The 13,142-nt window shown below is 35.3% G+C and overlaps 1 protein-coding gene across 2 annotated transcripts in view; it reads right to left on the bottom strand.

The window, feature by feature from the left end:
• The window catches only part of EMC2 (ER membrane protein complex subunit 2), a 36,062-nt gene that overhangs the window by 9,516 nt on the left and 13,404 nt on the right, over window positions 1–13,142 (bottom strand). Inside the window, exons 5-7 of one of the 2 annotated variants that reach the window (XM_050970466.1) lie at window positions 12,584–12,641; window positions 1,888–1,973; window positions 1,658–1,717 (exon numbers count right to left, since the gene is read on the bottom strand). In XM_050970466.1, coding sequence (XP_050826423.1) covers window positions 1,658–1,717; window positions 1,888–1,973; window positions 12,584–12,641 — 204 coding nt within the window. The remainder of the gene's footprint in view (window positions 1–1,657; window positions 1,718–1,887; window positions 1,974–12,583; window positions 12,642–13,142) is intronic. The other variant, XM_050970467.1, reaches the window with a different exon arrangement.

Genomic DNA, 13,142 nt, shown 5'->3' with positions numbered 1-13,142 from the left:
GTGGGTAGATATTTAATATTGCAGTAAAAGCAATTTAGCAATTATGAGACCATATTAAGCCATATTATCTGTAAAATCTTGTATCCTAAAATAAATATGTTGTGGCTTTCTCCAGTGCATGTTATGATTGTTATGTATCTGTATCATTTATTAATCTGGAGATAAAAGGGCAGCCACCTCATTCTCCAAAAGCAGACGCCAGAGTCCTCATTGCAGAAGAGGCCAGAACTGAGGACTGTGTAAACCTTGTAGATCTACACGTGTTTATGAACAAAAATGAGAGCATGGTGATTTCACAAGCCCTGTGACTTGTGACCCTGATATAACATATAAACTGATGAACTGCCTTCTTTTTTAAAACTTCACTTTTAGTTGCTTTTAGCCAAGAACCTGATTTTTCCCTATTAGCAAAATAATGATGCCTATGGAAATACAGTGAGGACAGGGAATTCTTTCCATGAACTGAAGTTCTACATATTGCTTTTTATTGGAATTACAGACCACAACAAATACAAGCAAAAGCAATTTCTTTCTCGGGTTTTATTGCACAATTTCATAATCAAGATTATAGCAAAAAAGCCCCAACCCAATAATGGAATACGTATGTTTGAACCACTCTATCATTCATTTTCATACTGACAGATTTGAAAAGCTTAAATATCTTTCCAGCCAAATTTTTTTTTAAGTAGCTATTTTCTTGGAAAAGTGGCTGGTAGATTTCCCCAAACAAATGGAAGTCTGGGTATCAAAATTCTAGTTTATTCCTGAAGTCATCATATAAAAGAGTTTAATAACTATTTTCTTTGAGAATGGGGTGCAAGGAGAAGTGACTGGGGAACAATTTTTTCCTCACAGTGAGAAAGGCTATTTCTTCCTTAAAAATTTGATTCTTTTACCACCCTCTGAAAAGGAAAGAAGGAAACAATGTGATATAATTCAGACTGGCCTGAAGAACCAAAGAAAGAGGGGGGAAAAAAAAGATACGCCTTTTGGTGGAGGTTTGAATTAGTGCTGTGATATTAGAAAACTGGCACTAAGGCTTTGGAGCTAATCCTCTCACACTGGGATTTCCTCCTGTCACTACAGCAATAAAAAAAGCTAACAAAAACATTAAATATCCAATAAGCAAGTTACTACAACATTCAGCATTCTTCATCGCATTGGGTTTTATACCCAGGCGACCAGATGCCTCTAACTCTCGATCTATCTTTTGCTTTGTGGGCCTTTTTTTGAAGGTTACTAAAAGTTCTGGGAGAAGTAGGCTAAAAGAAAACTGGAATATTGGTTGCTGTGATCAATTAATTTTAGAAGTAGAGAATTCAACATCTCTAGCAAGCAATGAACAAAAAATGATGTGCAAAAAAAAGTATGTGCTCTGCTGCACTCAAACCACTTGTTTTAAATATCAGATTTTTAAGAACTACTGAAACATAAAGGTAATTAAGTAAACTCCTTTTGTTTGAAAAACAAATGCCTTCCTAAAGTATTTGGTAGCCAAATAAGCTTGGTAATTATTTCCAGTTGAGGCCTAGTATATTGGAAATGAGACAGCATACTTTGTAACACTAGTCCTTAAAAAAGATCACTGTGGTTTTTGACTCACACAGAGTGGGTTTCAAATTAATGTTTTTTTATGCAGACTTAGCAAACAACTTACTCATGTTCATTGATGTAAAGTTCTGCAAGTTCATGCCAAGCTTCTTGGTCACCAACAAATCTGTATAGAGGAATACAAGAGGCAAAAAGGAAAAAAAAGAAAGAATGTGCAAGGGATTCTGTAAATGACTAGCACTGAAGCAAGAGCGTAAATTAAATGCAAATTCCACTTTAATTAAAAAGATTTATCAGAATAGCAAAACACAATCTGTATTCTTGTAAGACACTCACTGTTCCAGATACTCATTCAGCTCTCGGATGGCCTCGAGATTTTTCCCCTGGGCTTTTCGAATGGCAATCTTACGCTTTCTTGCTGCCTATGGGTTGACATTAATAAAGGATTAGGCCGCATAATTCCCTGGGTTTTTGTAAGGAAAGCAATTTGACTGTGCAAATTATTATCTCAATACCAGTGGAATTCCACTGCAGAGACACTGCTAGGTTGAAGTTTATAAACATACCCTATCACATCCCACTGAGAGACTGAAAACCTCTTCTTACAATCACATTATGTATGCTTTTCTTTGGAGGCACAAACTGTATGCATTATTTCATTCAAATAAATGACTGTCCAGATTCTGATAATTACAAAACAGCAGGGGATGCTAATCTTACGCATTCCAACTACCCCCACCTTGTCATTCTCAAGATCTACGACTGTAGAGGAGAAATGGTGACTGAGTCCTAGAGAATGCCACAGAAGCATCTTGGTTGTCCCTGTGTAAGTATGGCTTTCAGCCACTATAAAATATTCTTGCTGAAGTGCTGAATGGCACCTTTAACTAATGCTAAATACACACCAATTCCCTAAACAAGTCTCTCATCATTCTTGGAGCACAAAGTAGGCTCTGCAATGTAAAGGGAACACAAAATCTCTATTTCAATGCCAAAAACTGAGCAGTGCTTTGATATGTGGGTAGAAAATGTAATTCAACTTAAACAGCATAAAAATGAGTTATAAGAATTATAAGGTATTTAAATTTTGAAGGCCATAAAAGTTGTCAGAGACCAGAAGGAGGAAAGATATAGAGGACTGTAATAGCTGATTATTCTGTACATTAATAAAGTATTCCAGCTTCTGAATGATGCTGGTTACAGTTTTCAGGACTCACAAGGATTTTGCTGAGTCCAGCTCCTAAAAGAATGGTCCTTACAGAGACTGAACCTGCGACCTTGATGTTACCAGGACCATGCTCAAACCAACTGAATATCAACATACACCTGAGGTGTGATTCGAAGCAAAGGAATCTTCCCAGCTGGGAGCAAACAGCACACCTCAGCCAGCCTGAAAGTCATCAGATCAGAAATCTGAACAAATGGAAGGAAAACATAATTCCAGCAGAACAGAACTCAAAAAAGGAACGCCATCAGCCTCCTTCCTTGCCTCTAATCCCCTTGCTCTTGGATGACCACAACCACTGTGGTCAGATATGAGACAACACACAGTCTGGTGTCCGTGATGTCAACATGCACACACATCCTCCTGTTTGTCATTTCTCCATGAGATAATATTAATGACAAAAAATATAAAGCACACTTCTTCTCTGGTAATTAAGTCCCACTGTTTATCTCCTTCATAGCTCTCATTCTATTTCATATCTTCTAAAGAGTTTATACAGTTGGGTATGATCTTTCAGAAGCCTTGACAGGACAGCTCAACAAAACAGTGAACAATTTTAATCTTTGAATTTCAGATAGCTCTGAAATCACTTTCTTCATGATGTACCCTAAGTTCACAGTCACATCTCCCCTACAAGAGTTCTTGTATATCTACAGCATTTTAAACATAATTACTGTCCTAAATAATTTTTTATCCTTTAATCCATTATGAACAAATCAATTACTTCCAAAACAAGAGGCTGGTAAATTAGTTCAAGCACCAAAACAGAAAAGCTAAAAATGCTTCTGACATTTAAACAATTTCCTTTTAATTCATCCCCCTTATCTCCCTCAGAAACAAGTATCCAATGGAAATTCAGTGAAAACAACTCAAGCGAGGAAAAAAATATTTCACCCTTCTGACTACATGTAAGACACAGACAGAGAGAAGACTAATCAGAGGCCAAATTAGAAGACGAGTGTGGTTTCCATGGCTTCTTCGTCAAACTGCAACCTGTGAAGTTACATACATCATTCTACTTTTATTGGGAGACATCTGGCTAAAAGCCATAATAGGAAATTTTAACTGCTGACACATTTATTACTGTAACAATAACATACTCTCTATTTTCTTTTTGCTTTTCTGAAAAAAAAGATAACAGCATAATTAAATTTATTTTCTTTAAATTCAAAAAGAATAATCCCACATGTTTATCATGCTGCTACAACAAACAAAACAAAATAACACCACAAAATGACAACCAAAAAAACCTCAACCAAACCATTGTTTGCTGTCACACTTTATGGAGTTCTCAAAGCATTTGTAAAGCAGGTCACCCCCTTCTATGGTGGGAACACCAGGGCAGTGTTAACCCACTACCCAAAGCTGGCATTATACACAGCCCAGTGACCTGCCCACTGAGCCTGAAACATGAAAAGAGGAAAAGTGGGGATAACAACGTACACAGCCAAAGGAATGCATCAAGCAGTTACAGCCCAGGAAGACAGAAGGGTTTCTGCAGGTAACAGACTATTGACTTTATAAACGTAGCTTTTTAAATGTAGCTCTTAGATTAAGAACTCGGTTATTTTCAAAATTTAAGGAAATCAAGAGACTGATTAAACTAAACCCTTGAGAACTAAAATAATCCTTAAAATATATAAAATCAATCAATGCATATGAAAACTTAATTTGCAATGGCAAACAGGAACACTCTACATAAGTCACTCTCCTCTCTGTTTCTAATGCAACTCCTTCAATTGCATCCAAGTCAGTCCTCCAAGAGAGTCTGGAAACAAATTTTTTTCCATAGCTGCTTTATTTCTTAACCACAGCACTCACAAGTAACATAAATCACAGGAGTCTCAAGACATTAATTTATGAAAAGCCACAACTATTTCTAGTCACAAATATAAGCTGATGTTTACCTATAGCAAGCATGTAATCTAATGCAATCAAATAACAAGGACAAAAGCATTAGATACAATTAACATATTCTGGTGGTAGCACTTTGGAATTAAATGAGTTACATTTACATTTGACAGAATCTCCCTGCTGCACCAAATCCCAAGAAATTTCTTCAAAATAACACTTTTACAACTTTTAAAACTTCCTTTTTTTGTCTACCTTCCGCATCACCAAAAATATAGCAGCATCTGGGCTTGAAATCTGCACTCTCTTCACCCTCAAAATGTTGGGAGATAAGTTTATTTACACAGAACTCCAAGTTTACAAAAGAGAGGCTCAGCCACTCAGAATAGTGCTAACATCCTGAGGAGGAACAAAATGTTGTCTAGTAGCACAGAATTTCTGCAAGTCTTTTTAAATACACTGGAAAGAATTTAGTGAGGATGAAGAGCTCTTGTTAAAGCAGATTCTAACTTTTTCCAACACATGAATAAAATCATAAAGCCAAGAGATATGCACAGAGGTGTTCAGCAGATCTGTGATTCACAGGATTGATATGACAGGTGAAAAAATGAAGGCATGAAAACAAACTACTATTGCTTTTAATGGTATTCGCTACTCTCCTATCTGACTTCCTATTCCTAGTTTTTTTTTCAATCATAAAGTCGATCAGTTTTTAAATAAAAAAAAAAAAATTCAATACTTCCAGTAGTCAGTATGTTAAGAAAAATATATACAAAAAGGCCTGCATTACAAAAAAATAAAAAAAAAAACAAACATGGACCACAGTTTGTGTGCTGTAAATTTCTAATTCTTGTTCTCATTTATATTGCTCCTGAGCTCACTGTGAGTCAGCTGAAGTGCTGCTCTGTGAGCTGGAGCTCACACAGTTTCCTGAGCATCCTGAGGACAGCAGCATAACTAATGGCAATTTACACTCAAAGCATCATTTTTTCTTTATTCCCATACAAATTAAACGTTTTACTGCACAGGTTCAGTGCCAACACTAATAACCACTTTAGCATACAAAAATAGTTATTTGTTAAGTAAAGCCAGACTCACACCAATACTTCAGAAGCTTTACCTAGCATTTATACCATATTTCCTATTTATCACCTGCCTTACAACCAGCTGATAAAAGAAAACCAAGCAATTTCACATCCCACTATATTAAAAGCCCTCTTTATCAAAAAACTCACATCTCAAAATACAAACTTGTTTTTAATGGATCTATTGCAAGATACTAAAAAACTGCAAAATGCAGAGTACAAATTTGTTCAATTATTAATTGCAAGTCCACCAAGCATATTCTTGAGAAATTAATTTTTAAGTACAGGGACTTGAAATTATTTTGAAGTCTAAGAGGCCTACTAAAATAGTCACAAACAATTACATTGATAAAGATTTTAAAAAGAGCATTCAAGGGGTACATTTCAGTTCTTCACATCACAACAGTAAGACTTCCTAGAACAAGCCTCAACAAAAATTAACTCAATCTTCTTTCTCCTTCCACCTTAAGTACAAAAGGAAAAGGCAGAACCTCCAGTGCTGTAACAAGATCTGCAGAATTTGACCACGCTGATACTATGACACAGATTTCCCCCTCAATTTTCCAGAGTTTAAAGCAAAACACTAGAATGATTATTGGCAAATTCTGTAAATCCATAATTCTTTATGGAAAGATATATGCATCTTAAAGAAATACTTCAAGAATCAGTATCATATGCAGTAAGCTACTTCAGTATGTACAAATTTATTAAGGAGTGAACCTTGTTAAGGTATTTCTTTTAAAGACTAGTAATCTACAACCTGGCATAAGAACAAAACCTGAATGTGTCATGATTCTTTTTAATTAGCTTTAAGTAGACTCGAAGTGAGGACTTGAACATTTATTAACTTCTGTATTTCATTAGTAAAACATACCAAGAGAGAGTCTAATATTGTTCTAAATTTCATGGCTCTAAAGAAAGTATTAGTAGGAGAATTTTCAGCGACTGAGACCCCTAGGAAAGAAAGAATTTCTTATCTGTATAACTACTACAGCATTTAACACATTATACTTCTCATCTTAAAAGGAAATTTTTCTTTCCTTTTAACATTTTAGAAAAAGTGTATTTGGTCTAAGGATTTGATCCATTGAAACATTTTCCTTCAAATTGTAATATGCAAATCTAAACAGAAGTGTAAACAGCTACAACTGAGATACAGGGAAAAATTACACAGATGTCAAAAAGCACATCATCAAAACCAGCACATAATCAAAAACAACCACAATACAATAACAAATTTATTCCTACCAGAATCCAGACTTTTTTCAAAGTTAGTCATGCAAGACAGTTAAATCTTGCAAACCTATGCAGGCACAGAGCTACTGGATTGAAGCTGCCCTTTTAGGGATAACCTCAAAGCAAAACATAACTTTTTGTATCCAAAAAACAACCTATAAAGTCTAACACCAGCATAGAGCAAATTGGTAGGAGCTGTACAGGCTGAAAAGCTAAAACCTGGAATTGGTAAAGATGAAAAAATGTTATATACCAACAAAAAGTAAGAACAGTTTACACAGAGGAAAGTAAGACTTCCCTTATCTAGCGGAGTTCTTCAAGGAGTCCTTAAGTGTAGATTAATAAAGATCCATGTAAAAGTCATCTTTGACTTAAAATATAATTTAAACAAGATGTCTCACCTCAAAGCTGAAAGCTCTGAAGGAAACTAGACTCACCACAGCCTAACAAGGGAAGGTCTTCACATGGATAAATGAGTAAGTCAAAAGATAAAAAAGAGAGAAAAGAGTTCTCTGCACTGAGAATCCCAGAATCATCTGTATTAAAAACTACTGCTCAGCACTCTTGATAAATGATCTAACAAGGGAATTAATAGTGATGTAAAGTTAAATGTTGATAAGGACTTATTTAAGTATAAAGAACAAAAGACAACTGCAAAGAACAGCATTCACAGTAATGAATCATAATGAATACTTTTACCAGCACAATAAAACGACCTGTAAAATTTAATCTACATAAATGGCTGCATATAGGGTCAAACAATACCAATTTAATGTACACAAAAAGCCAGCCTGAATTTGTCTGGTTAGGAGGGAGACACTGGACTTGCAATTAACAGTTCTATAAAACATCAATTCAGTGTTTAGAAACCATCTTAAAAATCAAAAATCCCTGCCTCAAAACCCCAAATTGAAAATACTGTGATATTGGAGTGATCAGAAAAGAATACAGAAGAGATACATCTGTGGCATCACTTTGTCATTTTTAAGTCCATAACGCTCCTGGCATTTTTAATACTGACTGCCATTCAGTCCTCTCATTTCTCAGCCAAATGTAAGAAAAAACACAGAAATGGCATGGAGAACAGCAGCAGAGTTTGAAGGTACAGAATGGCAACAAGAACAGCTGCACATAAGGACTTAGCTTAGAGGGAAGAAAAGCGCAAAAGATCCCTAAGTCATGAGTATTAATAAAGTGAAAAGAACTGCTGACAATAACAGGCAAATTCAGAGACATTAAATAAAATTGATAGATTGAAGGTGTTGGAATGGAAAAAAACCCCACAAACGGGAGATTTACACAATCCATTAAAAAACTACAACATTTAATTTCTCAATTAAGTTGTAGACATAGGTATGGCAAACTTTAGCAAGTTTAAAAATACATCTATGCAGAAATTTCATGAAAAGCTATTAAAAACAGAGTTAACACTTCTGGCACAGGAAAACTGCAACATGAAGATGAATAGAAACTGGCAGAACAGTCCACAGCATACTGTCACTGCCCAGCTCTTATACAGTTCTGGTATTTGCAGTAAGTCAAAGCCAGACAAAGGACAAGTAAAATGGACTTTTGCCACAACTGCAGTACAGTTGCTCTTCTGTTCTCAAATACTTAATTTAAAAAGACAAACTCTCCATCAACATTCAAAAGTGCTACACTATGCACACAAAACATGGGACAAATGGTAGAATGCACTCTGCCCTCTCACTTCACCGATCATGACTGAACAAGAAGCAAAGAAACCTTGCAATGGTAAATTATACTCTGTCAAAAGCAAAAAAAACATTTTTTTAAGACCACATAGTGCATTCCCATCAGTTCTCATTGGGAACTAACAAGTAGCAGCAGCCATTCTTCACAAGTCTCACCAACTCCATCCTGTGTCAGTCAGTGCCAAGCTATCTTTTTCAACTCCCTTTAAAATGATTACTGGATAGACCTGTGTTTAGGTCTAGTTCTGTCTTTCCTGGCAGCGTGGCAAATATATTTAAGGAAACACACATGTCACCTCAGAAAATTCTGCCCATTAGTAGATTCTTCATTTGGTGAACAGTTTTCCCTTTTTCAGCTCAGAGCAAGCTGTAGACAAATGTACAAAGCTGCAAGATCTTCACACGAGGTCCCGGTCAAAAATTAATTCACAGCTACTGCAGCAGTTTTAAGGAATATCACAGTTCAGATGACAAACAGATATCCAGTGATCAAATTCAGTGCTCATTATTCTCCTCTTATTTAGTGGAGATAAGGAGGTAGGGAAAGAAAGGTTACCTATACAGTCTAGATGGCAGTAATGCACAGTCAGAGAGAGATGAACTCAGATATTCATGGTATATAACAGCTGCCTATTTACATGATACTAAGATACTGCTCTGGATCCCTCCAGTATTCTGGATTCCCAGACATCTTCAACCACACCTCTGTCTTTTCTGAAATATGTCCAGCTCATCTACAAAAAGAATTTCAAAATAGCAAGAGAAAGGGTAACTTCATGTGACCATATGCATACACTTGTTCCTGCCTACTCCGAAAAACAACAGAGTTGATGTGAATACTGTCTTACCACAAAAATTTTAAATTCCTCATTCACACAATTATATTACTAAACCCATGATGGTAATGAGACTATCCACGTGTTCTAAGCTAAGCAAGCAGACAGAGTGTCTTGCATGAAAAGTTTGGTTGAAAAAGTGGCAAGGAAAACAGCTGAAGAATCATCCCAATAAAGACTCCAGATTCTATGGATTAGAATTAAGGCAGAACTTTGTGCCTTATGTCATTTTCCCCTGGTGTTGACCAGGGGAACCTGCAATCTTCTTGATGGTTGAGCTGAATAATCAAGAGAAACTGCGGGTGCACTGGGATGGCAGTGGAGCAGGTTAGACACTGATCTAAGTCTTGAATACATGAACTCAATTTCCTTTCTCATCAGCGAGCTTCTCTGCTCTGCTGAACAGACCTCCTCAAAAAGAGCCCGCCTGATGAAAAATATTTAGCTGTCTAACTAAAAGGTTTTCCTTCAAAGCAGAGCAGGATAAGGATTTCTCAATGAAATACATAAAGAGCAAAAATAAACAAAAAACCTTTTCTACCAATACTACTAAAAAAACAGTAACTCTTTTATTTTGTTCTGAGAAACAGAATAAGCTTTTTATCTGAAGATCTACAAACAAATCAGTCAATGTTCTGCATCACTATAAACATTTTCAATTGGACACTACATGAAATTTTAATTAATAAAAGAGCCCTATGGTATAATAAGCAGCCTTAATAAGAGGAATCTGTGAGCTTGACTTCTAACATGCCATAATATCAACCAAAACAGACAAGAAGGGAAAAGATTCTAATTCTTACCCTATTGAAACGTTTGCAAGCTATGCATTTCACAAGTCACATTTGGTTCATTAAAGACTTTAGAAAAGAGACTATGACTCAACACCTACATGCTTTGAAAAATGAAACAAAATCTCTGAGGTGATATTAACACTGTTCCATTGTCAAATGAGTCATCTTTGACAGAAAGGAAGTGCACAGTGAGAGAAAACTTAAAGATTATCTGATTTTAAAAAATAAACACTATTTTGAATTCTATCCTAAGAAATTAAGTAATTACTGTTAATGCAATTTCAGCAACAAAACATCACACAAAAGTGTAAATGTCAATTACATAATTTGAATTCAAACTTTATTTTTTATAATGGAAAATTCTGCTATGTGTCTAAAACAAGTAATTTTTTGGAAAAATCTTTTTCCATGCTACTTTTTGTTCAGTCAATGCCAGCTATGATTTTTACATGATTTGTGCGAACAAATGTCTATGTTTCACTTAAGGCACTTGCCAAAACATTTAATGCATATAAGCAACTACATGTGTCAGCAGACCAGAAGAAATTTCTATAAAGTTAGGTGAATGCCAAGACAAACTCAGCAACAGTTGCTTTTCTAAAATCTTGAAATATTTATTTTCCTACAGCAGCCACATGTGTGCATTGAAATAATTTACAGGTAAGTGACACAAAGAAATCTACACATGAAAGCTTACCAAAACCAAAACCTTTTACTTAACTTTCACTCCTGACATGCAAGCCTTACCCAACAAATTCTAGTTATAAGGAAGGAACTTTCCTTTGTATTTAACATTCTCCAATTCTATTATTAGAATTAAGAACTTAAACCACACAACTGTTCTAATATTTACAACTTAAGCTTTTAAATATTGCAAGTTTATGGATCTTAATGATATGGTTACAGAGAAAATTCAAATAAAGAAACAATCATGCATTTTACTTATTTAAATATATAATTTTGTTTTGTAATGCCATCCAACAAAGCACTCAGATGAAGTTAACTATGTTGAGATGAACAAAAATGTATGCTTCAAAGATCTGTGGTCCATAAAAGTCACTGTAATATGGTGCTCCATTTTCCACTGGTGTCAGCAAAAGGTCATAAAACATCTACAAAGGTGACCCATTCTGTGAATTCACTGCAAATGGGTTCCATATTAGTCCAACACGACTCTGAGGATTTCGTGTCAAACTCTTTGGGCCATGCAGTGATAAAATCCACCCTTTACTATGGACACCTACGCATCTTCTACTCAAAACTTATTGAGCTCAAGCTTCTACTATTTCAGGGAGAGTGAAAAAGAACAGTGAAGAACTGAAAAAGTTCCTTTTACCCTTGCACTAAATCTGTGAGTTCTAGCACTGCTAACAGACAGACTTCAACCTATCACTGTTGTCCAAGTGCTTAACATTCCTCTGTAGATTTTCCCCTCCTGAACAGCAGACCACGTAAGATGACCAAGGAAAGGTAGAGGTTCAACATACACCTAGGAAGACTTACATGAGATTGCCAGAATATCTGAAATAGCCCAAGAATTACGTTTGCAAAAAAGTTTACCCAATAGACAGCTCCTCAAAACCAAGTAACACACCCTCAATTATTAATAATATTTTTTTTATTTTCCAATAAACATCTATGTTATACAAAATCTGAAACTCCCTAGTTTCTTCATATTTCAAGTTTTATCCTTGAGGGAAAAAATATCAATGAAAATACATTGCTACAAGTTTCTCTAGACTTCTATTTTGGCAGCTAACAGCTCACATTGGCTTTTACAAACAGTATTCAAAAAATGCTTAAAAGAACAGTACAGTCTGTCTCACATTTTGTTTTATACAACTGGCATGCTTTATGCATTTTGATTCAAGAGCTAGTAAAATGTCCCAGACATGAATCAAAATAACTGCTATTCAAACACTACCTGAGTGTATTAATAGTTAATCCTTAAGTAAGATTATGCACAGAAGCATAGAAGACGTGACAGGCTATATTAGTCCTTTAAATACTCTATATTCTGGGAAATGAAAGATTTGAAAGGCCCAGCTCTAAACACTACTAAGACTTCTGGAAAGGTCACTAGTTATAATCCATCTCCAAAAACCAGTGTTTAAGAAGGTATTACGTCACATCTTCCCATCATGAAATGGTAACATTGGTTGTTATAACAGAAAACTAAAGGAAAGAAATACAGCAATACAGACACACATTTTTCCACACTGAAACAGAAAATATAGTCACAATTTTAAACAACACATCAGTGCAGTTTAGAATTATCTTCTAAACTTACTGTATTAGTTGAATCTTCCTGTAAAATTCTGTCGTATAACTGGATAGCATCATCATACCTGTACAAAGAAATCATTCACATTTATTTCTGCTAAGACAGAACTTCTGATGTTTTGACTCTCCCTACAATAGCTAACAACCCTCCTGCATTTTTTGTACTGAAATATAATATACATATACTAAGCAAACCATATTTATAAAAAAGTATTTTGAGAGTGCTTAGTATAAACAGCAGAATTTTCTGTCACCAATTAAGAAAAACCCATGGAAATTGCTTCATGAAATACTGTTTCAGCAGCAACTTGGATTTTTTACATGCAGCATCTTACTCTCCTGTTCTCTTGATGTCTACTGAATAGGTTTAACCATCACATCCCTACTCCCCCTTTCACATCTCCCAAGAAACAGAAACTCCAAAACTTGAAAAGCAATCCAAAATAATGACATTCCACTTCATTGTTGCAACTTAAAACTTCATGTAAAGTTCCTTCTGTTGTGACTTGAAAAAATATAAGTAGTTGCATAGAGGAAACTGGAAAGATTCCTATGGGCGTCTACCA

This window comes from Serinus canaria, chromosome 2 (assembly GCF_022539315.1).
Source record: "Serinus canaria isolate serCan28SL12 chromosome 2, serCan2020, whole genome shotgun sequence".
Lineage (NCBI taxonomy): Eukaryota > Metazoa > Chordata > Aves > Passeriformes > Fringillidae > Serinus > Serinus canaria.
The sequence above is the reverse complement of the archived record's forward strand: the minus strand, read 5'-3'. Positions and strand labels throughout refer to the sequence as shown.